The 27,119-nt window shown below is 34.9% G+C and overlaps 4 protein-coding genes across 5 annotated transcripts in view; 2 read left to right on the plus strand and 2 right to left on the minus strand.

Annotated features, from left to right (window-relative positions):
- LOC139973315 (uncharacterized) overlaps positions 1–27,119 on the minus strand; it is a 219,420-nt gene that overhangs the window by 159,098 nt on the left and 33,203 nt on the right. The gene's annotated exons all lie outside the window — the stretch shown is intronic.
- Positions 1–27,119, plus strand: part of LOC139973355 (uncharacterized) — an 85,354-nt gene that overhangs the window by 10,353 nt on the left and 47,882 nt on the right. The window lies entirely within an intron of this gene.
- LOC139972603 (uncharacterized) lies at positions 487–9,253 on the plus strand. Its single transcript, XM_071979193.1, has 7 exons — positions 487–1,189; positions 4,776–4,978; positions 6,100–6,193; positions 6,893–7,149; positions 7,653–7,885; positions 8,350–8,509; positions 9,027–9,253. The coding sequence occupies exons 2-7, from the start codon at positions 4,777–4,779 to the stop codon at positions 9,164–9,166; spliced, it is 1,086 nt and encodes a 361-aa protein (XP_071835294.1). The 5' UTR covers positions 487–1,189; position 4,776; the 3' UTR covers positions 9,167–9,253.
- LOC139973384 (receptor-type tyrosine-protein phosphatase alpha-like) lies at positions 12,550–26,701 on the minus strand. The gene is made up of 14 exons (XM_071980032.1): positions 26,614–26,701; positions 23,478–23,514; positions 22,587–22,684; positions 22,259–22,387; positions 20,484–20,635; positions 20,155–20,290; positions 19,849–19,977; positions 19,523–19,622; positions 19,306–19,385; positions 18,934–19,065; positions 17,424–17,558; positions 16,804–16,931; positions 16,388–16,523; positions 12,550–15,780 (listed from the first exon to the last, which is right to left on the minus strand). The coding sequence occupies exons 3-14, from the start codon at positions 22,647–22,649 to the stop codon at positions 15,706–15,708; spliced, it is 1,395 nt and encodes a 464-aa protein (XP_071836133.1). The 5' UTR covers positions 22,650–22,684; positions 23,478–23,514; positions 26,614–26,701; the 3' UTR covers positions 12,550–15,705.

A 27,119-nucleotide genomic window follows, 5' to 3' on the forward strand; every position in this document is an offset into this window, starting at 1 on the left:
CCATCGGACCGATAGACATTACTGCTTGTAAAAACCCAGCGTATTGCCGACAGCGGACCAACAGCGTATCGACGTCGTAAAAAAGCCGGCGGTTACGCGCTGGAGGTCCGCCATCGGACCGATAGACATTGTTGCTTGGATAAACCTAGCAGAATTCCGACAGCAGACCGACAGCGTAACGACGTAGAAAATTTCCCAAAAATTGTATGTTATGAAAGTCATTAAGCAATTTACACAAGCACACATACACATTGACCGTCGGGTCAGGCTGTCCAAATCTTACGTTTCTATATGAAAGTTTAGTTAAAGATGAGTTTCTATTAAACTATTTTACCTGTTCTTTTTGTATATATTTGTTCCTGTGGAGAGAAAATTAAGAATACTTGGATTTTGTGTACTATATAGGACAGGTTCAGGTGCGGCTGGGCTAATACGTAATTAGGCAACCGCTGGTGGTTCGCTAACGGACCGATAGATATTACAGCTGGCTTGTAAGTCCAGCGGAATGCCGACAGCAGTACCGCCGGAAGGAAATATTGGATAGCTTTTGTGCAGAATTGGCGGGAAATTACCTTACCACACTAGCCCAAACAAAATAATAGTTTTGCTATAAAACCTATATTCTCCAATAACTTTAAGGTAATTAAAAATTGAGCTAACAAAAGTAGTTAAATTTTTTTGCTTACCATCCAATGTAATATATATTATCATACACTACATATATTTGAAGGGGAAAAAGTAAAATAAAATACTGATCGAACGAGTCTGACGGGTACCGCATGAAGAAATGTTGGCAAGCATTTGGAAAAATGGGCGGGTAATACACTAACCACAGGAACACTTACAGAATAATCTTTTCAACAAATTCAAATTCTGAAATAAATATTTAGCAATATTAAACGTAACAAGCGATTTCCAAATACTTTAATAAATTTCAACTATCCAAAGAAGTATTTATTATTCAACAATTTAGCGTAGTTGAGAGAAAACAGTTCAGAAAACATTTTTCACTGATCGAACGAGTCTAGTATAACTGGCATCCAATCGCTAAACCGCAATGCTCAGTGTCTTCAGATATAGCAGCTAGTTTGAAAAGTGGTCGCTTTCGTAGTGCGTTACAATTCTTTCGACGTCGGATATCCTGATCTATTCTTTTGAAAATCCTAGCTGATACAAATTTGCTTAAGAGGTATGTACCTTTTTTTCTTATTAAGGGTTGACAGTTGTACATAATTGATTTCGCAAGTATTTGAAGTGACTATTTTTTTAAATAAACTTAGACGTAATCTAGCGTTAGGCTAGAATGTATCGCTAAGTTAATGAGAAGCCTTTCGCGGTGTATAAATTACACCTAGCCTACATTTGTAGGTTTTCATTATGTTAGGCTAAGCCTAAGTTTTACGCAATAACGATCACACATAAAGGTAAACTAATGATCTTGCTTGTATAATATAATAGCTAGGTTACACAATGTTATGCCGAAAAATCTGTTTGCCGACTGTATCAGAAGAAAACTGCTATCTAGGTTAATACTGTAAATAATAGTAGCCTAGATGACTATGGAAGGAATCCTCCTATTTTTAAATATCATATTCCTAAATACTACTACTAGGCTAGGCCTAATTTTAAATCATTTGGTATGTTACAACTTACAGTATTGAAAAATCATGGTAATCCATAACTTTTGAGAAATAATGTACTGTTTAATTTGTATATAGGCCCCTAGCTAGGCCTAGTTAAAAAGGGTAAAGACTCAAATGATAAAACTTTATTAGGGAATATGTATGGTTGTTTTTATCAGGAATGGGTTGGTGGATAATTTTTTTGGGATTTAATGTTTAGTGCTTAGGCTTCAAATGTTATGTGAAAAATTAAGCTTTTTGGAGAACAATAGATCATCGGCATTAAAGTTCAATGTTAACTTCCTGTGGAGTATAGTGATACCAACCATGCAACATGATGATGAAAAATATTTCATATCTAGCCTCTACTCTCTAGTCTACTAAAAAATGGTGGCTGCCTTATCCCCACTTGTTGCTTTTTTCTTGGTTACTGTCAATTTGCAATCATTGCATTGGGTCTATTCCATGTGCTCAGTTTCTGGTGAATCATTCTGTGCATGAATTCCAAGAAAATAACCTCCTCGGTTAAAGTGAAGTTCATTTGCCCAAAAGCTGAACTGCCCCTATTCTGTGTCTATACTGCATGCCACTATTTAACTCTATGGAAAGTTACTTTAAAGGGTTAAAAGTTTACAGTGTTGTGGGGAACTGTTTAAAATTCCTTGGCAATAAATCATTGAAAGCATAGTTAGTGGAGGTAGTTTAGGTTCGATTTGCCCCTCTTGTATTCCCAGGTGAATTAAATGGCAATGAAAGTAGATACAAGTTTGAGAAAGCAGGAGGGTAATTACCAGTTATTATTCTCTTTAAAAAGCTCTGCAGACAAAGTAACTTTACAAATTACATGATTTGTCTGCATTTGATGATGTAGATTTGACCTTATAGGGGCACTGTAGGAATTGGAAATGAAATGGAATTGACATTAAATTCAATTGAAGTGGCGATTGTCATTGTAAGTAATGAATACAGAATAAAGGTAGGTTGTTGTTTTTGGGTGTTTTTTTTTTGCAGTATATTAACAGAAAAAATGGACCTTTCTGAAATCCCTGGGCGAACTAAACGAAGGAAAATACAAAATGAGGTTGATGGGCATGTCAACACTATTTTACAAGAAACATGCAATAATGATTACAACAACTTTGAGCTGCATGATGACACAGTTGAAGTTAATAGTGAAAGAATTCCAAGTAGTAATACTATTCTCGCTTATTATCCAAAGGATGATCTACCTAATGCTCCTTCATCTGAAAATAACAGTGAAAGGAGTACATCTCCAGATATACAGGATAATTTACACATAGATGGTGAAAGGTGCAATTTTGGTGAACATGAAGATTTTAGAGAAATCCCTAACTCATCATTGGATACTGATGTTGCTTTCAGTGACACTCCAGAAGATACCTTACAATTAGACCTTTCTAATTGGGCTAGTCAAAACGGAATAACTCATTCATCTCTAGCTGAACTCTTGGAAATACTCAGAAAACAACACCCACAGTTACCGAAGGACCCCAGAACGCTACTGCACACTAAATTGAATTATATTTACACTTTAGTATCTGGTGGTTCTTACTATCATTTTGGAATTGAAGAGGGCATCTTAGCAATTCTAAAAAGAGTGGATTTTGATGTTTATTCTTCCTTAGAGCTTCAAATAAATGTTGATGGGCTTCCTCTGTTTAAAAGTTCAAATGATCAGTTTTGGCCAATTTTAGGAATGATTGCTAATTGCCCCTTACGAAAGCCTTTTGTGATAGGTTTGTTCTATGGACAACATAAGCCGCATAACCTTGATTTCCTCAATGCCTTTGTGGAGGAAGCAGTACATTTGAATCATGAAGGAATTACATATAATGATAATAAATATCATTTCAAAGTCAGATCTTTTGAGTGTGATGCACCAGCACGTGCTTTAATAAAAAATATAAAGGGCCACAGTGGTTACAGTGGATGTGACAAATGTGTCACACGTGGAGTGTATTTAGAAAAAGTAACATTTCCAGATACCGATGCTGCACAGCGTACTGATCATTCATTTGAAAATATGTTAGATATCAATCACCATCATGGTCCAACTCCATTGTTAAGACTCGGCATAGGGATGGTATCGTGTTTTCCACAAGACTACATGCATCTTGTTTGCTTGGGTGTCACAAGAAAACTCATTATGCTGTGGATGAAGGGTCCATTGAAAACAAGATTAGGACCACGTGTTATAGATGGCATGTCAACTTCATTAATATCCCTGAGGTCATTTATTCCTTGTGAATTTGCTCGAAAGCCCAGGTCTATGAGGGAATACTTACGGTGGAAAGCAACAGAGTTTAGGCAGTTCCTTTTGTATACAGGTCCAGTTATCCTGCACAGCAGCTTACGAAGTACTCTATACTAAAATTTTCTACTACTTTTTGTTGGAATCTTTATTCTGATAAGTCCGTCTCTGTCCGTGTCACATTGTGATTATGCCCATCAATTGATAGTCCTATTTGTGCAACATTTTGGTTCTGTGTATGGCAAGAGCATGTTGACATACAATGTTCATTGTTTATCACATCTAGCCAGTGATGTTAAGCAACATGGATCCCTCAACAATTTTTCAGGATTTCCATTTGAGAATTTTCTGAAATCCTTAAAAAGACTAATCCGCAAGCCCACATCACCACTGCAGCAAGTTATCCGTCGATTGTCAGAGCAAACATATGAGCCCAAAAAAGTTGAAGAGAATGATACGCTCCAGAAACCGCATTATGATGGTCCCCTGCCAGTTATTAATCGATGGCCATGTTTTCAGTATAAAGAGCTCCACATGGAAGATTACACGATAAAACTTACCGAAGCGGACAATTGTGTACAAATTGACAGTCAACAGTCTCGGCACATAGTTGTAGTACAAAACATATATCGCAGCAATGATGTTGACTATATTCTAGCTCGGAAATTTATGAGTGAAGATTCATTTTTCACATATCCATTGGACTCATGTATATTAGGGATTTATACTGTGTCCAATTTGTCTGACCAGTTGCACGTTGTTGCAGTCACAGACATTGTTAACAAGTATGTACTTTTGCGCCAAAAAGAGCAACAGATAGCCATTCCTCTCCTGCACAATATGTAGTTGTGAACTTATTTACTGTTAACTTTAATTTGCAGTATGGAAACACCAAAGTATGCTGTTGTTGTTTTTACTGAGGAAGATGGAGTCAGCATGGTACCAATAAGCTGGTGTATAGATGACAGTAATTGCTACTGGCCACCATATAAGTCAACATTAAGGTTCCAGAAGTCTGTAAGGATGGAGGAAACCCCAGGCGCCAACTGGACGACTCATGCTATTAGGATATTGTCAAGAACTGGTAAGTACAGTTAAAAAACCATTTATTTCTGCAGCAATGTGTTGAATATACAGCACTGGCTTTCTCTTAACTCCAGTTGAGACTATAGTTTAGGAAAATCAGCAAATTTTGCAGATTTTATCACAATTTATCTAATTTTCCAGATCAGGATTTTCAGGAACTAAGTTAGAAGCCAGTGAGCTGGGGGAACAAATTGCAGTTATGAGGTCAATTTAAAAACAAGAAAAATTGCTTAAAAGTTCAAAAATTTCCTTAAGATGTCGTTCCAGGCTTATGAATTACCCATGCAATGTGGGAACACCTTTTCCAGGCTGGTGGGGGAAGTTGAACAGGTACGAACCCCAAACAGAGAGACTGTATCTTTAAATTGTACATACATACACACAATAAAAGAGGGGAAGATGGGAATGGTTTTCTACTTTTCTTAATCAAATCAAACTTTATTCCCTTTTTAACATTTGAGTGCAAATAATGCATCCTGGGAATACAATACCCATACATAACAAAGTATATATATATATATATATAATTTACATATATATATATATATATACACACATACATACATATTTATTTATTAATTTATTTATGATAATTCACATACTAAAATACATGCACCATCTGCAAATGGTCCACACTTTTTGGATTCCAGGAGCCATATTTGAAGCTAATGGACATCTCTCGAACAGCTTGTGACAAAACTGACATTAGAATTAAATTAATGTGAGATGTGTTGCTGTCATTATTGATCTAACATGGTGTTACTTAATTGTTGTTTTAATTATCTGAAATTTAAAATAAATCAGTTTATTTTAAAGGTACTACATGTGCGGTAGTTAATCAATTTGCTAGCTATTTAAATATGGTCACCCTTGGTTTAATTCCTAAACTGTTTTTACTCCCACCAAGGAGGAATATTACCTCCCTGGGACATTCAGTGTGTTCATGTAGAATGTCTAAAAACAATTTGGAGAGTAAAGACCTACAGAAAAGTACTTTTGAAACTTCTAGCAGTTATAGCATGCAATAATTTGGAGCCTGTAAAGACTACCTTTAACATGTTTCCATATCAAAGCTGAAGCAAATTAAAGGAATTAAATGTTCTTTCCTGTTTTATACAGATTCATACGATAAGGCTCGCATGCAGATGATACGGGCTGAGGACACATCAGACTTGCAGTCAGATGCTGAAACAACAAATAAAAGACGAAAGAGGTGTGTATAATTTATTTCAATGGAATTCAGATACGGAATCCGTTTTTCCTATGCTGTAAAACAATACCTATAAATGACCCAGGCTTGACAAAGTACCCTGTGTAGGTCAACAACTTCTTGACACAGTGAGTTTTTTTATTGTGTTAACAAGGTGTGATAACATATTCTTACATGGCTACAGTATTCTTTGCCAAACAGTGATAACACAAAAATCCAGATACAAGGAAAAAGGTCATATGGTGCAGAATAACTGGTAAAACTAGGTAATTTTTACGACTGTGACAGATTGATTGTGCAATCTCCAGAAACTTTTTATCATGGAGGGTGCCATAAACCTGGGGCCAATACAGCAGACTATTAAGTTAACAGACAGAATGCTCTGGACATACAGTACTTCACAGTTGTGTGTTGCTCTCATTTCTGATAGGGATAGGCGTTTCAAAGGATATGTTCCAGAATGTTTTTAGTTGGATAGAATGGCAGAATTGTGAGTTGATGAATAATTTATGCCTTACATGTCAATGATTTATTTAAGGTACATGAAGTGTGCACTGCTACAGACAGACTTAAATTTCAATTGACTTTTATTTCATAAATCAACTTTAAGATGTATTATTGAATATTGATACAACTCCTGGTCCAAGTTGAATCTGAGAGTCGACCAATGATAGGTTTTCATAAACTTTGCTTTTCCCCTAGGGTGAACAGAAAATATCTTTCTTCGGATGAAGATGCTGATGAGGACAGCGATAATGATAATCTAGTCGCTGCTCCCAGTCCACCTTTACCACCATCAACGTCATCTGTTTTGTCGACTCCTTCACGCCGAGCATTGCTATCAGCGTCATCCCCAAATGACTCCCAGCCTTCTTTGAATTCTTCCTATGCAACTTCTTCTGGTTTTGCAGAAACACCTTCATCAGGATATTGTTCAGAAAGTAACCTTGCCATCAATGGTATGTACATTGTTTTTATAATAAATAACTAAAACAAAAGGCGTTCTATAACAAGCAGTCTGCGGAACATGTTTGCATGGCAGTCACACAGATGTCATCTCATGCATAATGGAATATATGCTATTGATGTGTAAAAATAGCCTATATGGTTTACCCAATCAATGCTCTAAAGATATCATGTAATATTATATATATATATATTATATATCTATATATATATATATATATATATATATATATATATTTATAATGTTTTTATGGATGATAACCCTGTACATGTAGCGGTGAAGTGACGAACATCTTTATTCCCAAACTGATGAAGTAATATAGTACCTTATGTTTCTAACTTTCTGCAAAGTGCCTTCATTAGAGGTACTGTAATATATATAGTGTGTTTTATGATCCTTCAAAGAATCAAACACATTTTATGTTCTATAGCATATATACTCCACTCATATTTTTAATGGTTGATGTACTCATTACAAATTGACTTTTCGTTACAGCAACAAACCGTACCATATTGAGGCTGTTAACTGAACTTAAATCGGACGTTAAAGAACTAAAGCAGCAAGTCAGGGTCAACAATATGCTGCTGAAAGACATGACTGTAGCAAGACCAGAGGAAGATGAAGAATTTGCTCTACCTGAAGGAATAACTATTCCTGTGGGATCTTTGGAGGAGTTAATTAACCTGGATGACTGTATTGAAACAAACAAGGCTTTGGAAAGATATTTGGTAAGTCAGAATAAAAATGTAAGGAAAGTAATCAGAAAACATATTTTCCAAAGTATAATGTTAGTTTATCATAATAAAATTGAAACCAGTCAGGCTTTAATGTGTCAGTGGTCTGTTAAAAATAAAAATATTTCCTGAGGTGCTAATTTCCTTTTCCTGGGAGACAATTAAAAACTCTAAGGTAGTTACAGACATAAAGGCATCTAGGTAACAAGAGTTTGGCTAGAAATTCCTTTGCCTTGCGGAGCATCCTACAAAAGTTGGCTGTTTAATCAATCTTGTTTTGATTGGACTCAAAAAGGAACATTGCAGCACTGCATTGCTAGTTTCTCTTAAAATATTGATAAGAAAACAGAAAAGAAGCCAAGGTGTGGGATGAAATAACATAACTTAAATATTTCTGTTTGTATAATAATAACTGTAATGGTTTCTGATCGACTTTTCTTTCTTTTTGTTGTTTGAAGTTAAAAAGACTATCAATTCTTGGTGGCAACACGTTGAAGGAGTGTGTCAAAAGAATCCTGGGGGATGTATTGTCAAATGCAGTAGCTACCAAACTGAACTGTACAGGTACAACTGGGAAAACAGCCTTTGCGAAGCTACATATGAGGAACATAATTGAGAGTGAGTTTATGTACATTTTTGTATAAGCAGTGAGTGAAAAGAAACTTGAGTTGTGTGAAGGGGGTTGTGCATTTGACTTGTGGAACAGCCAAGTTTTCAATGCAACACCCGATTAACTAGGATTCTTGCTTTAATTTGCATTGAATTCTGCTCATTTAAAAAGTTACTACAAATATATGTTAACATAAGATGTCTTGTTTCAGATGCAGCGGTAATTCAGCATTGATTTTTAAGTTTTTTCACCCTATGATTTTAGTGACCAGTCCATTGTCACTTTCTATATACCAATTTCCCAATTGATGGACCAAGATTTGCAACAGTAATGCATGTGTTCAGTATAAAATAGAAGGTGACTGTCAAAGGCAAAGGTAATATTTAATATATCACTGAAACAAGGTGAGTTACATAGTTTTAGTTTAACCAATTGTTTTCATAATGTGAGACTCATTATTGCCTTCAGTTTACTGCTTGTGTAGATGCAATCTTTTATAAAGTGTAATATGTTTCGTATTAACAGAAGCTGTACGAAGGAATCAAGCAACTGCCCAATCGACTACATCTGACATTCAGGCAGCGGTCGTGAGATTTCTGAAGGGTGCATCTGATCGTGAGGGAGGGCGAAAATCTCGGACTACACCACAAACAGTTGACGAGTGAATTTCTTTAGTGCTGTTGAAACATTTAACGCTGAAACTCATTTTTTCGCTTTGTAATTTATAGGCATAATAAAATGATAGCAACTTATTTCACTGTGTTAGTCATTATTTCTTAATATGAAACCGCATGTGAAATTCAGTAAAATCTGCAGGTGGACCAACAGCTCTGTTCTAGTAGTACTGGCGAAGAGTAGGCTGGCAAAGACAAGGTTTTGCCTACCAGGTTGCTGGGGGAATACCAGATTTGGGCTAGCAGGTCGCCAGAACACTGGATATTAGGCTTGCGGATAGCCAGCGGCTCTCTCTGACAGAATGTCAGCGGAACACTGGCGGTACACCGGTGGTAAGCTGACGTTTCTCCGGCGGTCTGCTGGTGGTACACCGGTGGTACACTGGCGGTACACCGGCAGTACTCTGGTGTTTCTTTGGCGGTTTACTGGTGGAAAACTGTCGGTACACCGGCGGTACGCTGGCGTTTCTTTGGCGGTACACCGGCGGTATGCTGGCGTTTCTTCGGCGGTACGCTGGCGTTTCTTCTGCGGTACACCGGCGGTACGCTGGCGTTTCTTCGGCGGTACACCGGCGGTACGCTGGCGTTTCTTCGGCGGTACGCTGGCGTTTCTTCGGCGGTACGCTGGCGTTTCTTCGGCGGTACGCTGGCGTTTCTTTGGCGGTCTACTGGTGGAACACTGGCGGTACGCCGGCGGTACGCTGGCGTTTCTTTGGCAGTCTACTGGTGGAACACTGGCGGTACACCGGCGGTACTCTGGCGGTCTGCCGGCGGACTGCCGGATTTAAGCCGGCCAAATCTCTGGCGTTCCGCCGGCTTTCCCCGCCAGTGGTGCAGCTGGCGGGCCGCCGGTGGACCGCTAGCATGATGTTATCTGGGTTACTTTTCATTTTCAACCTAATATAGTGTGATGCAAAAATAAAGTAGCTGAAACTTTGTATCCAAACTACTGATACTTGAATTACGCCATGTTTCCTATAATTATCGGAAGTGATTTACTTTCACATTTTCACAGTTGTCCGACATCTCATGAGTTCATGGGGCACCGTACACATTGGGCCCTAATGGACCAGCGGGAACTAAGTAAGGAAGCATTCTTTCGTTGTTAATTTTGTAAATTGACATTACCATTCATGACTGTTTACAGAATTGCGAGCACGTATTTTCTTGATTATTTTAACACATGTTATAATCGGATCTTTGAAGATGTTTAACCTCGAAATTTAAAACATGTAATACTTTAATTTGTCATTGAATTGTAATCGCGGCTTTTTATTTGGAAATTTTCATAAATATGTAAAAGTTGCCACTGTTTCATCGAAATAGTTGAATTTTTATGTCGTGTTGGAATTTGGAGAAAGTACATAATAAATGAAGCAAAAAAATTTGAGAATTCTCATAAAAATCTAGTGTAATGCATCAATAATATGACTGAAAAGTGACCATGGTGGCAACACAGATAATAGAGGGCGTCCTTAAAAAACTCGGAAAGACATCAACTTGCTCGAGTCTGAATTGTTCGGTGCATATTTAAATCGAGTTCAATGTTTCATAGAACCATGTCCTCGTTTGAGTAAACAGTAGACCATGGTCAATATACCTTGGTAACACAAGATCCCTAGTAAACAATTCGATATAATCACTACATAGTTAGTACTAATTCATTTTAGTTATTTCTTGACAACTTTGAGACTTCAAAGTTTTCATTCATACAATTTCTTCCGAAAACCGATTTTGCAATATTTTACTTTACCAGAGTATTCGGTTACAAGATAAACCGAAACACTGAAAATAATCTACCCCTCCCGGAGATCAATCTCAATGTCAATCTAGTTTTATAGACAAATTCGAGCACATTGTCTTTATAATATCGAGATAGCTACTCCACCTACATAGATGCGTAAACATCTAATAAGTTGATTTGTTTTATTTTCATCGTTAAACTAACCCATACGTAGTTAAGAGGGACAGACTACTGGCTACCAGTAAGAGTGACGTATGTTATCAGACTTAACAAAATCTACATGAGTTTCTTCTCCATATCGCTTATATTTGTAACTTGTATGATATTATATAGCCTATTTGAATTGCTCGCAGAGATTCGAAAGCGCTATCATCCGCTATGATTTGTGTTTCTTAATCTTTGAAAGATGTTTTGCGGTGTTTTGTTTAGTTAAATCTTTGGGATGTCCCACCATTATAAATTGATAGACAGTCATGATGACACATGTTTGTAAACACAGTAACTCATATATTCACCTTTATTGTGCTTTATGTTTGGTAGGCTATATAGATTCCCTTTTGTAATTCCGGAAATTAACCGTGTAAAACTGACGGAGGTTGAAGGTCATTTGATGTTAAGTGAAGCTTAACCTAAACGCGTTGTAAACACGATAAATTCAAAAGTAATGCTTGGCTGGACATCACCCTTAATTGGTATTAGTTCCAAAGTATATGACTCCCATAGAAATGTCTAGTGGAATTCATAAACTTGGTTACTTTGTTGATCCCATTAAGTTAGAATCTTTTTGTTTCATGCAGAAGTCAAAAATTTAGGTCAAATACAGTTGAACGTCTGAATACATTGTAAGCTTGATAACTCTAATAGTACAACGTTCATTAAATTCATATGCGGTTTACCGCGTATACGTTCACCAATAACTTTGTGGGTGGGTTATTGTTCTGTAGAAGTAAAATGTCAACAATGAAGCCGCCGACGTATAACAAGTATAATAATCACGATAACTTCCATCTTAAAGATTAGATGAAAAGTAACCTTGCTGCCATGGTCGTAACTTGAAAATAGCAATGTCACGTTAAATATGCTCATTGAGAATGTGTCCGAAATCACTGCCCTGCTGGCTCTCTGTAATCACTCCAAACCGATTCACTAGAATATTTAATGGAGTGCCTTTTCGTGCAGTTAAATGAAGTAATAATTTTGCTCAAATTGGTAAAAGTGAATTTATCAACGAGTAACAATAATAAACCACCGCTGGTCTGGTTTTATCAGCAAGGGAGGAAAAATCTGTGTTAATGTGTAATAGGTATTTGGCACATTTTCGTTGTTGTTGAAAGGAACAGGTTATCTTGTAATTTCATCAGCTCTGCTGTTATAACAGCTATGACGTTGTTAGTCTTACATTTTCCTGAGCAGACAAACACTATAGCTTGCATTTCTGGACTAGCTGGAGACCTTACCTTGGGTGTAGAGCTGTAAACTCCATTACTGCTGGATATTGTTGCTAAATTGCTGAGTAATTTATCACTCAGTATAATGACTACTTGAACAATGTTTAATAATAAAACGAAAGTTGAAAGAACAAAACTAACACAGACATTATGTTAAGAAACTAGGTGAAACAATGGAGATATCCAGGTTTACTTTGCTTGTATTCAAATCTGAGTAAGTAGTCAAATAACGTTTGTATAAATGCTAACACGTCGGACATATTTTTAATGTGCATAATACACAAAATGATACAGTCTATGGTAAGTTATTATCAGGTTACATATAATCAAACAGCTGTTCCAGCTATTAATTTTCTGTGATGAACTGATACTACTCACCTCCACCCTCCCATCCCGTCTAGTAAGGGGGGGGGGGATCTGTGTTCATGTGTCATAGGTATTTGGCCCATTTTCGTTGTTGTTGAAAGGAACAGGTTATATCATCTCTGCTGTTATGACAGCTATGACGTTGTTAGTCTTACATTTTCCTGAGCAGAAGGAACACTATAGCTTGCATTTCTGGACTAGCTGGAGACCTTACCTTGGGTGTAGAGCTGTAAACTCCATTACTGCTGGATATTGTTGCTAAATTGCTAAGGAATTTATCACTCAGTATCATGACTAAGTAAACATTGTTTCATAATAAAACGAAAGTTGAAAGAACAAAACTAGCACAGACATTATGTAAAGAAACTAGGTGCAACCATGGAGATATCCATGTGTACTTTGCTTGTATTTAAATCTGAGTAAGTAATCTAATAACGTTTATATAAATGATAACACGTACTGTACGTCGGACATATTTTTAATGTGCATAATGCACAAAATGATACAGTCTATTGAAAGTTATTATCAGAAGATATACTCAAACAGCTGTTCTAGCTATTAGTTTCTGTGATGAACTGATACTACACCCCTCTCTCCCTCCAATCACCTCTAGTACAGTAGCATTCATTAACAACATACAGTAAATTAAGATTTAACATTCGAACTCTCCAATAGCCCTCATCACAACAACATGCGCAATGTTCAATAGGCACTTGTGGCACCGTGTTCATAATTGGGATGATACATTTAAAGTTTTGCCTTGAAGCTGGGTCACCATATTTATATTTTCACTCCCTCCAATCACCATTTTCAATGTACAACATACATTCTATGGAAATTTATTATTTAATGATTACATACACAATAGCTTTGAAACTATTGTTTGTTGTTATGAAATGATAATACTGCCCAGCCCCATCTACTAGCATTCTATAACAACTAACAGTAAACATGAATATATAATGTTAAACCACTCAATTACACCTTCATCACATCAATCAATTTGTAATGCACTGTTAAAAATGAAAATAGTAAACAAAAAAGGAGTGTAAAAGTGAAATTAAAGTTTATATGAGAAAACCCTCTAACCTGCCTCCCTAAAACTAAGATATATATGTAAAAGCACTGTTCAATAAGAACATAATAGTAATAAAGCCAACAAGTTGTAAAATTAACAATAACTGATAATAGGAAAAACCTCAAACCTTGTAATAATCTCTGTGTATATCTGGCTATTTACATCAGCTGAACCAGGGTACATGGTTTTGTTATAAAAGTAAAAGGAATAAAGTATTGATGTATGCTGATGATGCTATTTACTCTTGTGATGATGGATGCTTTATGTAGTTAAAAATCTCTTCATTTACATAAAATATCTGAAGCTGTAAAATTGTGAATAAATTCCGCTCTTATCATTACTGCTTATGATTTATTTTAACCAGTAGGGTCTTGTTAGGTGTGATAGTTGACTCACAATGGAAATGATTCCTGTACATCATTTTATTTACATCCTGAAGCTTTGAAATCTTTTAGTTTGGTTTGTTATGGATCATTCTCCTGTTGGTCTTAATAATTGGTGAAAGTAGTTGATCTCTTGCTGTATGTTTACTTAATTACTTTCTGCTCTCTGACTGATCTTGTAGTTTTATCAAGAATGCTAAGAATCTTCCATGCTGGAGCCGTCTATGAGCCTCCTTTATTTACCTCAAGATTGCAGCAGAGGCTGTCACTATCACACCATGGCCAGTAGAGCTTAAAATTCTACTGACCATGCATAATAAAGCACTAATAGTCACGTCTGTGTTCATGATTGGGAAGATCACTTTCAGCATTCCTCCATTTTGGTTGCCCTTTTGTCATTTCCAATCCTTCTTTGTGACCATACTTCCAACCAGGATATTTTAAATAAGTTGTTATTTTAACACAGCCTTTAATAACATGTCATCACTATAAAAAAAATCAATAAAGCTTTTCGCATGCTTAACATTTCCAAGACATTTCCAAGACATAGAGTAGAGTTTCTGAATAGACCACATTGTTTCTTTACAGTATTTAAAAGGCACAAACTGTATATTGCAGTAAGAATTGAGTAAAAATTTCTTAAATTTCTAGCACATTGGGAGGAATTGTTAATAACTATCCTCTGTGACATGCTTCATTTGAGTTACAGTCATGTCTCTGCTTTTTGGGAATGAAGAAAAGACTGCTTTGTCCTGTTCTAAAAAAAATATTTAATTTACATGAGGAAGCACTAACAACCTTAAAAATGTTTTTTCCAACACAATATTGTCAAACTTGCATCTTGAGTATTGATAACTTTCTATTGAATGTGAAGAAAGTGCAGTCCTTGTGATTATCAAAATAAAAAAGAAATACAATTAGCTACAGGGAATGCTACAACATCTTTTAACTTGTGCTTTTAATTCAACAAATACTGAACCATTCCTCATAAATGTAGCTTACATCAGTCATTTGAACAACTGTCTTCCCACAAACAATTTGGCAATCGTATTTACATGAGTTCTACTTTTACAAACCATGTTTGCAAGGCCATAAATTTGGGATTGTCTGAACATTAACTTTAACAACTTCTCATCAAAAATCTTAAATGAATCCATCTACAAAAACTATTGCCCTACAATTATATAAAAAGTAGGAACACATTCATGACATCATTTACAGAAATAAATTTGAATTTTTCATTTTTAATGAAAACTTTGTAAAGATACTGAGTTGTTCAGATGTTTCCTATGTGAATACTGACAATTAACTCTTCATCTTTAAAACATCTTAGAATCCACAAATGAATACATTTAGTTTTATAAGAAATACAATTTTCCTGTTATGGAATAGTCAATGAATTATTCTCCTTGATATACAGCTACATAGCATATCAATGCATGAAATAATGGTCACAACTGATCTAATCTTGTAATATAGTCCATAGAGTCTTCATTTAATCCAGCTCCATCTTAGAAGATAACAGTATATTCATCTGGGTTGTTAAGATGATCTCTAAGATGCTCATAACACAGAAGGTATTCATCCTGGGAATGAAAGGAAAATGGACAACTTACAGAAAAACATCTATAAAAAGTGGAATGCCACAATATACTATACCTACACAGCCACATTTACTCTAAAGGTCTGTATTGACCTCATGATGTGAACTCATTTTCAAACTTAGCTACAAACAAAGCAGTCAGAGCAATACCATTAATGATTTTCATTATCATGTCCTAGTCAGGGGTATATCACTCAGGGTGATCATGGTCACATTTAGCCCAATCAATCAATAACATGAAAATTGTCATACTTATTGAGTTACATATATTCATATAAAACATGTCACATATATATAATAGAGTACATCAATATACCTTCACATGGTCACAAACTATGTCACATGTAATGAGATAGGTATGCATGTATAAATATGTCACATATTTTTATGATGGAGTACACCAATATACCTAATCTATCAAAGGTACAGTTTAAGGTAATCTGTTTCTACAATACAGATAAGTTTAATTCACTAATCCCCCACCCCCCCCCCCCCCTCTCACAGCAGGTTTAACAGTAGCATAAATGTCTTATGTCAGATAGGTACTGTAGATTCAGTTAAGTGACAATCAGTCATCATATTATACAAACCTGTGTCTGGACTGCCTTAGGACATTGCTTCCGTAGTTTATTCAGAGTTTGAAATACATCAACAGTGCCCTCCTTATCAATCCTCTCTAGTTCAGAGATTACTGTGACATAGACAGCACTCAAACCAACTCCATTACTGGGAGAAGAGAAGGGAAAACAGACAGTTGATCAAACATCATGGAATAAATTTGTTTATTAGATCAACACCATAATGTGTTTATGAACTACAGCTGGACCAGAGCATTTAGTTCTGATGTACTTGATGAATTCTCTGAGTGTTTACAATGATTTAGTTTAATAGTCTAATGATATATAAATGCAATGTACTCAAACCAGACTGGGGCCTTTGTTCTGATGTATTTGATAAATTCTTTGATGGTTTACAATGATTCAGTTTAATAGACTGTGATACATACATGCAATGTACTATAGCTGGACCAGTGCCTTTAGTTCTGGTGTATTTGATAAATTCTCTGAGTTTAGGCACATCAGGTTTATTTCCAAGCCATCCATGGAAGGAGAAATGATCCACCAAAAGGGATTTCTGAAACATTAAACATAAATGTATGAATTTTACAAGTAAATGTAAATGTGTGAAATTAATGTGACAAGATGTATGCCAATTTTTTATTGTTAAAAGTTTGCTAAATTTGAGCAAGATATTATATTTTATTGCAATGGGTTAAATTATCTGCAATAAAAATACTCCTTCAAAAATATATAGTTAAAGGTATTAGCCCATTCCCACACACAGAGAAATGTAAAAGAAGTATAAAATCAACCACAGAAAACTGATTGGAAAATAATGACCAAATTTGAAGGACCAAGTTTAATTAATTTCACATTTTTCATTTAGTTATTCAGAAATAGGGGCAGAAATCAAACTGCTGAACACAGACATGCACACCTATCACGAACTGCTTGTTATATGAATGAGTCGTAATAAATAGAGAATTGTATGTGAAAGTATTCTTTGGCTACAAAATACACAAATTATAAGATTATTGACACACAACATAACCAACTAGCTATATACCTGAGATCTTTTATGTTTGACTTCAAACTGTCTCCTGGTGAACACATCACTTTCTTCAATCTTCTTACAGATCACAGTCATCAGACCATTAGAAGCAGCTGCATTGTTGCCATTAGGCCAATAAAAAGTTAGAGACTGTAAAGCAGAAAGGAGAGAAGTTATTACACTACTCATTAAGTATAAAGGAAAGAGTAATACTAATAAAAAACACATCTCCCCAGGAAACGCTCCTATCACAAAGCATGTAGTGTCACCCCATCATTACGACTTACCGTAAATTTGTAATATTATTTATTTCATTTTTAGATGTTTTCAATAAACTACAACATCATCTGATTAAGGTGTGGTTCTCATTGTTCTTCACACCATTTTTAAGCCAAGTGAGTACTCCTTATGATAAATAGTAACTAATTTTGTAAAAGTAAGTCCTATGATATAGGTCTTTTACAAATACTTCCAAAAGTCTCAATATACTTTTAATATACTGTTGCCATTAACCTCTATAGTTTCCACATTTTATAACATTGAATTTCTCATGTAGCAGCAGGTGAATGGATTTGTCCATCACAGTACACACGGTGGTAAGCACCTCATGGACTGTAGTAGAGTGAAAAATAAGTTAGTTTTATGTCTTCCTGGAGAAAATCAACTAATCTTTTGAAATATTAGCTATCTTGGCTATATGAAATAATGGGATATGGTAATTAAATACACGCTTCTGAATACAAACTCAAAACGTTAATACTTGCATATTTTCAAAACATGTTAGGATCATAATTTTGCAAGTATATTTTAAGTATATATTTCTACTAGCTGCTATTTAATACACAATGTGAAAACTGTGGTGTTTGGTTTTGGATTCTAACAAACAAACAACAACAACATAACAATCTTCAATGTAGCACAAACTCAACTTCTTTGTTTAATAAATCAACAATTCAAGGATTTAGAAAATGATTTAAATGTCAAGGATGACTATGAAATTGTAAACTTAGTTTGGAGAAAGATCAGAAATGTTTTGAACTGTCTACTAAGTTAAATTAGATGATTGGTTGACCAAAGTGGTTTAGAGATGCATTTTTACCAAAAGTTTCTTCCCCTATCTATCTTTCTCGATCACTATCCCTTAAACATCAAGTAAGTTGAAGGAAATATCAAATAGGCAGTTACAACTTAAAACTAATTGTGAGTTAGTGATACAAAATGCAATCAACAGACTTCACACATGCAGGACTAATTAGTTTCTTTTAAGTTAGGAAAACAATTCTGAACTTTGTGCATATTCATTGTGATTAAAGTATTGAGCATGTAAGCTCTTTAATTTTTAAATGTAATTCATATGAGTTTGTGTGTGTTAATATAATATATTGTAAATTATTCTCTACATATTCTGTTTACATTATGTAAGTCAGGTGGTATGGGAGTTAATGCAACTCTTGATTAACACTCAAATGTTCTGCAGGCTTCAAACACTTACCTGTGCAAAACATGCTTCTTATTAGATACCTACCTCATCAGAATCATCTACGGTGTTCAACATTACAATGGATGTACAGTCATAATCAAAGACCAGTCTCCAAAAATCTTCTACTGTTGTAGCTAAAGGTGATTGGGTCATTATAAACCCCCTCTGTGAAATGTCCTGAAAATATATATATATATATATATATATTAGACATTACCACTTAGAGCAATCTGGGAGATATACATTTCAAACATCTTGTAAATGCAATGAACAAAATGAAACTTGGTATCTACATGGTTTACTAAAGGTTCCACATCTTACATGAGAAGCTTTCAGTAATTCTTTCTGATGCATATCAGTTGCTTTTAGATTAGATACAAAGTAATAAGAAACCAGCTAGGTACATTAAACACAAACCTTGGCAAAAGTAGCATTGATGTAATCATTGGAACCAAATAATTTTCCTGGGGATTTCAAGACTGGTCTGAATTTGTCCACTGTAAAAGAGTAATATAGAAATTTCAATAATGTAAATAACCTACCATCAATAACTAAATTGGGGTGACAATTTTATTGTACCATGTTATAAACATATTTTTTGTTACACAACTAAAATTTAATGGGAGTAGCTCACCTGGAAGGATATCAGGGAACCTGTTCTTATGATTATTCGCAGATGAATTCCCTGCTAGGGTTGCCAAGTCTTCCTGATGTTTGGTAGTTTCTTGCAAAATCTAAACAAATTCATGCAGGATTTCTTTTTAGATTTGTTAATACATTGACTATGCACATCATGTAATATTGCCTCTTTTCTAATTGAATACCACATTACTGAAATATAAATACAGCATCAAGTAGTACACCACTAAGCAATACATTTTTACACCATATAGAGATACAACATATTTACTATTACACTTAAACAATCTATTGTTAATCATCATTCAGTAGTACACCTACCTGGAATTCCTTCTTGCATTTCGCCTTCATTACTGAGGGGTCTAGTTTCTTGAGTTGATCACATGACATCTGAGAGTCTGGAGACGACATGGCTTCCAACAAAGCATCAAAGATGAACAGATACTGGAGCTAACATTAGAAGGAAGCATAAATGTAAAGAATTCTAGAGAATACTTGTTCTCCTATAAACTGATTCAGTATTTCTTGACCATCAATTCTTACAAGTGACACAATTATATCATTGATACTAGTAATGGATATACCAGTAGCACCAACACCATTACTCTATGTATCAAATATACTTACTTTTGTCAGTACCATGTTCACCCTGTCTTTTCTCATTCCTTCGATGACATCAAACACACTGACTTCCTTCTTGGTTTTAATGACATCCATCAGATCATAGAGACTAATGAATACACCAGTAGCACCAACACCATTACTCAAAAAAGAAAAAGGGAGATAAAAAATGTATAACTTTTTCAACCATTGAAAATTCTTCTTCTCAAGGAACTTTATAGGAAACTAAATCACCTCAATGAGAACATCCTGAATAAGTCTGTATTAAATAGTTAACAGAGTAATGTGAAATGTTCTGGGATTAAACATTTCTGTTTCCACTCTGGTGTTCTTACCTACAATGGACCAGTAAATGTTTGCCTCCTTTCTGATGATTCTTGATCTGTTTGATGACAGAGATGAGGTCAGCAGGCTCGGAAGGAACACCTCCATACTTCCAGCAGGGAATCTCATACTGTCTTACAGAAGTAAGGACTTTCTCATTACCCTGATGTAATAATGTAATAAACAACACACAAGTGAAGCAGCAAATAGTCAACATGGTCTTCCATGATTCTTAACAGATCTACTGTAAACAGCATAGCCATGTGGGATGGCAACAAATAAAATCTTAATTCATTCACTGTTAAATGTTCTTCTTTCATTCTCTTCATCATCATGAGACAAAACTAGAATAACAAATGACAGAAGTAATAATTAAAGTCAGTCAATTAATCAACCAATTATATAAATCAAATAGAAATAACACCTCTTATGCTGTATATGGTGCTCCTCTACAACACCAGTACACTATTATGAAGAAATTTATTACAACTGTTTAAGTATCTCATAAGGGGTACAATAACTTAAAGAAACTATTAAATGATAAACATTTGCTTCCTCCTTAAGTGCCTTTTATTAACTAGTTAAACCCTATACATAGCTATATATAACATCAGAGATATTTGCCATTCATTTTCTGAGGGTGTGTATTCTGAGAGCCATTTGACTGCATCAGCAGGACTGCTGTTTTTGCAGTGTAATAACAAGTGTGATGAATAAATCAGAGCAAATGTATAGGTAAGTAGTAACAGGCCTACCTTGAAAACATGCATTTCTCTTAAATAACAATGCTATGCATTGCACAGAAATAAAACAATGGAGCATAACTTCGTTTAAATGTATATGATTCTTAAATAATTTTTTAACACAAGAGATCACAGATCACAGTGGGGGTATGAATGCCCTCCAGTTTATTACACATTCATAGCCATCAAGGATTAGAATATAGTTTGTCAGACAATTTTGACAACTAATTGATGGCATCCTAACAAGTACGGTTCTGATGCTGCTATATATCATACAATTTATAACAATTCAAGCAAGCGTCTTATTGTGATTAAGAGTGTGGAAAGGAGAATAACAACAGCAACACTGGTTACTTAATAAAACTATCTCTTTATTCTGAATATTTTAACACATAATATTGAAGCGTAATTATACAATGGCCATGCTGTCATTTGATCAAAATCAAATGTTATAACCTGTTTTGTTTAGTGGAGTGAAAATAATCTTAGTCAAGTAGAATCTATAATTAGGAGTGCTTAGCACATTATCGGCACAGGTTTGCTATCTCTCCACTTTACTAGGTGCAAGCATTGAAATATCTTCAATTAATTTTGAAAGATGATTCACATCCAGGTAATGGAAATCACAAATATATTTGTTCCAGAAATAGATTTTGACACTATAAGAGTTCCATGAGAATTACAGAGAGTTTCTATCCTTCAAGTGTTAAGATATTTTATAAGCACCAAACATGGTAATATTTATTCTTAGCATTAACTCATATCATTTTCTTCTTAATTGTATTTGAAAAATTGGTTAAATAAATTTAAAAAAACAAATGTATGAAACAGCCTCTGTGAATTTTGTAATGACATTTGTCCAAACATAAACATAATATGGCAAACAATCACTTCATATTAATGTGCTCTAACTTTATTTACTAACCAACATGACCTTGGTACTAAATACTCAAAGACAAATGAGATATGTAGCTTTTTTTTCTGTGGATATGAGTTTGATTTATATTCATCATGTCAGCAGAGAGTAAAATATTAAGTCATACCTTGATAACATTCATTTCTCTGAGAATGTAGCTTCTGGAGGTGGTTGTCTCTATCAACAGTACTCTGATAGCACCATATTTCTGGCTTGTATTGACCTTGTTTGGCCAGTATTGTGCATCCTTAGAATGCTGTTGTTATTGAAATAAAAGTAAAAATTACACAGAAATGCAAACATGTTACATCATATTGATCTGCTATGGTCTTGACAATGTTATTGCGGTTCAACACATCTCTCTCTTAATGCTGTTTTTTGTTGTTGCTTGGTTTGTTTTCATCGTTTCACATTTACTCCTTACATATATATTTATCAATCCATGTAATGTTTACCTGCTCAGTTCCATCTTTATCTACCAGTGTCACTATTGTCTCTACATCTTCCTTCCAAACCATCCTCCAGAAGTCATCCTTTGTACCTTCCCTTGGTCCTTCAGAAATGTAAGAAATATCACAGGAACATAAATTAAAAACAGCTTGTTATGGAGATCAATGATTTTAACTTTAATCTTCCTGTAACTACCACAACATTTTCTTATTTTATCAAGTGCTATTCTAAAGAGATAATCACAAGTAACCACACAAAAGGAATCATGTCATTGTAGAAATAGACAGTCCTACAAGAAGGAAGGAGAAAAGAAGACAAAGACAAGAAATATAAGAATGAGGCTGTTTTTACTTTTTGTAAAGTATTTAAAACAGCCAATTTTAAAGATAACAGTTGTAAAATGGTGGATCAACTTATTTATGTTTAAATTGGATAAAATGGTGGCTTATAGGTAAAGAAATAGGTACAGAAATAAGTCTGTTGCTAATCAACACTGAATTTACTAAGAAAGGGTACAAATTATATTATCCTGACTTTCATGTATCTAGTGACTCCGCCTACCAAGACAGAGGCAAGGAAGCATCAAGAACAAAACCTTAAAACATATTGCTTTTATTATAACAGCTATTTAGTTTATCATACTTGTTTATCTAATGAAAATGTTCGGCACTTTCTCTGTCCAATTAATTAGATTCAACCCACAATTTTTGTAGATGATATTTAACTGAGGAAACAATTCAAGCAGGTCTTCCAAGAAGAACATCAAGTTAGACATATCCTTGGACACTGATGTTGGTCTAACAAAGAGTACAAGCTCAGAATGAATGTTTTACAAGCGATCAATCTATTCAAAATAGTTATTCCCACAATGCTAAGTAATAACGATCTATACAAACCTTGTGCTGCTATGAACGAGACCTTCCCCTGGTGGTTCTGTAATGAATAAACATGTATAGCGGTTTCCACAAATCTTATTCAATGAGAAGAAAAGTTTAGAGCTTTCGAAAATGCTAAACAAATTTGAATACATAGTTATTCCCTGAGTAACTAACAGTTTTCTTAGACAAATTGGGATCTTCTAGATCTCCTGTCCTATACTGTACTTAAGTCTTCGCTAATTGTAAACCAGTTTAAATTCTGATCGAGGTATAGGCAGTGAAATTAAAACAGCTATAGTATTACTGTTGGCATATCCTCACCAACATATCCCTTTCTATGTGAGCGACAATAACATATCCCTGATTTAGCAGTGGACATATTTGAAAGCAATTACTTGTATATCAGTGTGAACATACTCTGGCACCACCCTCCTCCCCCTCCCCTCGGGCCGGACCCTCCCCCGCCCCACACACACAGAATAGACCTGTTTCTTCAGGCTTTTTTCCTTAGTCCACCAAAGGATCATTAGTAATTGGCAAGATTTGAGCTTCGAGATGACAATTTTCTGTTATGGACATTTCAAATACCTATTGTGTACAATTTCCACATCAAACATAAATGGTAGCTGTCCTGTAACAATGTGGTTTACTTCATATACAAATCTGAGCAACAATGGGTTTCTTTTGATCTTTGTTTTCTAAATTTCTAAATCCTCAATTCATGTTTATGGTATACATTACACATGGAATAAGTATATACACGATCATATACACTTAAGTCACTTATTTAATGAATAGTACTTATTTATTCTACTCTATGCTACTTGCTGTATCAATTATCATCCCTCATACCATTATATTTAGAGATTTAATGTTTCTATCTGCAGGAAACATCTCAACTTCCACTGGGATTATAATAGAGCGTTATTCATTCATAATGAATGAATGAATAATGAATGTTCTCAAATCTGATTGGCCCGTTGACATCAGCTGACCTTGCATTCACCTATGGATAATGCAGGGTAAACTCAATGGCGGATTACTAGAAGTTGAAAATAGGAAATGGTATCTTGTTAAGCTTAATCCAGATACCAGCTTTCTTCCCAGGCTAGTTCAGGCAAACAAAGTATGGTATACCAACAAGCTCCTTCAGTGAAAACACCCCATAGCAAAATGATCACTAAACTGATAAAGCTAGCTTTCAGCATGAATAACAATGACCATAGCAATGATAACCTCATGTACCATGCTGGTATTAATGTGAATATAATAGCATTAAGCAGTCACCTAGGGAAAAAAGGCCTAAAGATCCTGGTAAGATCGTGCCTATTTCCGTGTGATCCAATGTTAAAGAGCACTTGCACTACACAAAAAGTAGCTGTTTGTTTCTTGATGGAACTTTTCAGGTGTTTATGACCCCAAATTAACTATATAGCTAAGCACAGTATATTGTGTACTATACTAAGTACTTATCCATTTGTACACAATGGCCATAGTGTCAATTCATGTTCATTTTGCTATGATTGGACACAGACAGAGTATGCCCTTGCATCAGATCGTTATGCTGTACAAACTAGTGTTGTTCAATGCATAGGCTAATTACTGTCATTTTATTTGTGCATTAACATGTTTTGAGACCTTTAATTATATTAAAGTAAAGAAAAAGGGACCACCCTTTCCAGAAAATTGTTGGTAATTTTCCTTCAAAATGTTTTTTATTAAATTGTAACATTCCGAGATGAAAATTAACATTTATTTAGTGCTTTGCTTTAATGAACAGGGTTAATCAACAGTCTACTGTGCATTTATTGCAGGACAATTAACTCAAGAGCTGAAGGCCGAGTGGATCCAGCGGTAGAGTTATATACCTGTCATGCATTACCCTGAGATAAATGCATGGTAGACCACTGATTAACCCAAAATTCTTGCAATGATAGCTGTTGTACCCAATGCAATACCTTGCAACCAGAAATACCACCATATTATGTTTTATAATAGGAAACTTCTAGGCAATGACAATGTTACTATGTTTATGACATATTTCAATCACATCTGTGGACTATAAAAAGACATTGCAATAGTGACTTGAAAACATAGAACATGGTATTGTTAATTCAGAACATCACCAGCCTACCTGCAGAGACTTGCAACATATATTGTAGGACAAATAAAAATTGAGACATTAACCCGAACCAAGTTAACTTTATTGAGTATCATCACTAAAGGAGTGTTATTATATTACAAAAAAAGAAAAATGTTTTTATATTGAGGAAAATTTTGCTGCCAAAACTGTAGCTATTCTTAAGACTAAACAAGTTACACGTTGCTAATACATCTCTTTTTGTCTTCCAATAACATATGAAATTGCTCATAAAGAATTGATTAAGGAATATTCTTTAGTCACATTTTAATGTTTTAGACTAAATGTTTTTCTTTTACACTGAAGCCAGTTAAAGTGGTTAGTGTAGATGATGTTTTATTAAACCAATCACACCTAAACTTATTTCAAGATGGAATTAAAGTAGAATCAAACAGAATTACTCTTTCTTATAACAACAGAGCTCCATGAAGTCTCTACTAGCTTTAAACAGCATCATAAAGTATGGAGTTGAGACACTCTGTTAAACTTTCTATGGCAGCTATTTTACAGAATTGTCTAAAGCAGCTAGGATATAGAGCAGCAGGAAGAGTTTCCTCCATGTGGCTGTTTAAAAGCAGAAGCTATAATTTACAGTAGAATTACCTTGATGTAACTGGCATTGATATAGTCAGACCTAACATCACTACCATCTGTATCCAGCCTAACTCTTGAATGATCATCTTGGTAAAATAGTAGAATTAAAAGGTAATCATAACAACATATGTGGAGTGCAGCAGTACATCCCTGCAAAGATTCTTAAAACGATTCCAAAAGATCCGCACCTTTCATCCTTCTTTTACTAGCTGTCACACGCAAAGTTTTTGTCATTGGAAGGAAACTTCATTTTTTAAGTCTAATCATTGGTATTCTTGAGAACATTTTGATAGAATATTATGTAATTGCTTTAAGAGGAAGAAAAACATCATGAACACTCAAGCAATGACAAGCCTGTCGTATAACCTGGTAACATGCGATTTAACTCTAATTGGAACAAGATTATGATGTTAAACTTACATGGCAAGAGAGCCTTGAAGAAATTCTTTGATTTATTCTGCAACTTTACAGCTGCAGTCCAAGGGTGATGCTGTCCTGTTTTGAGAGCCTAATGCAAGAAAACAAAAGAAGTGTGATTTCTAAAGCAATCAAAAAGAACAAGGACATGAAACTAAAGCAATCAAGAAGACATGATGATCAGAAACCAGCTGCAGTGTTCCTCTCTTGCTTCCAACTTAGTTAAGTATGACACTAATATGTAGTAAAATACACTTTATAAAGTCTTCATTGGACCAAACAGAAAGGAATATAACATTGATTTGACTTGATCACTAAAGGATCTGGTCCTGGTAACCAGCAATGTAAGCTAACAACAACTTTTAACACAGTCTGTTCTGTTAATTTAAATAAGAAAGTAACAATATCTTGATATTTTTGGGCTGGAGTATTATGGATTGTTCCTCTAGAACGATGTAATATTAACAATCATCAGTTACTCCTGAAATTAATCTCAGGTCCATTGTTTG

The sequence above is a fragment of the Apostichopus japonicus genome, chromosome 2 (genome assembly GCF_037975245.1).
Source record: "Apostichopus japonicus isolate 1M-3 chromosome 2, ASM3797524v1, whole genome shotgun sequence".
NCBI lineage: Eukaryota > Metazoa > Echinodermata > Holothuroidea > Aspidochirotida > Stichopodidae > Apostichopus > Apostichopus japonicus.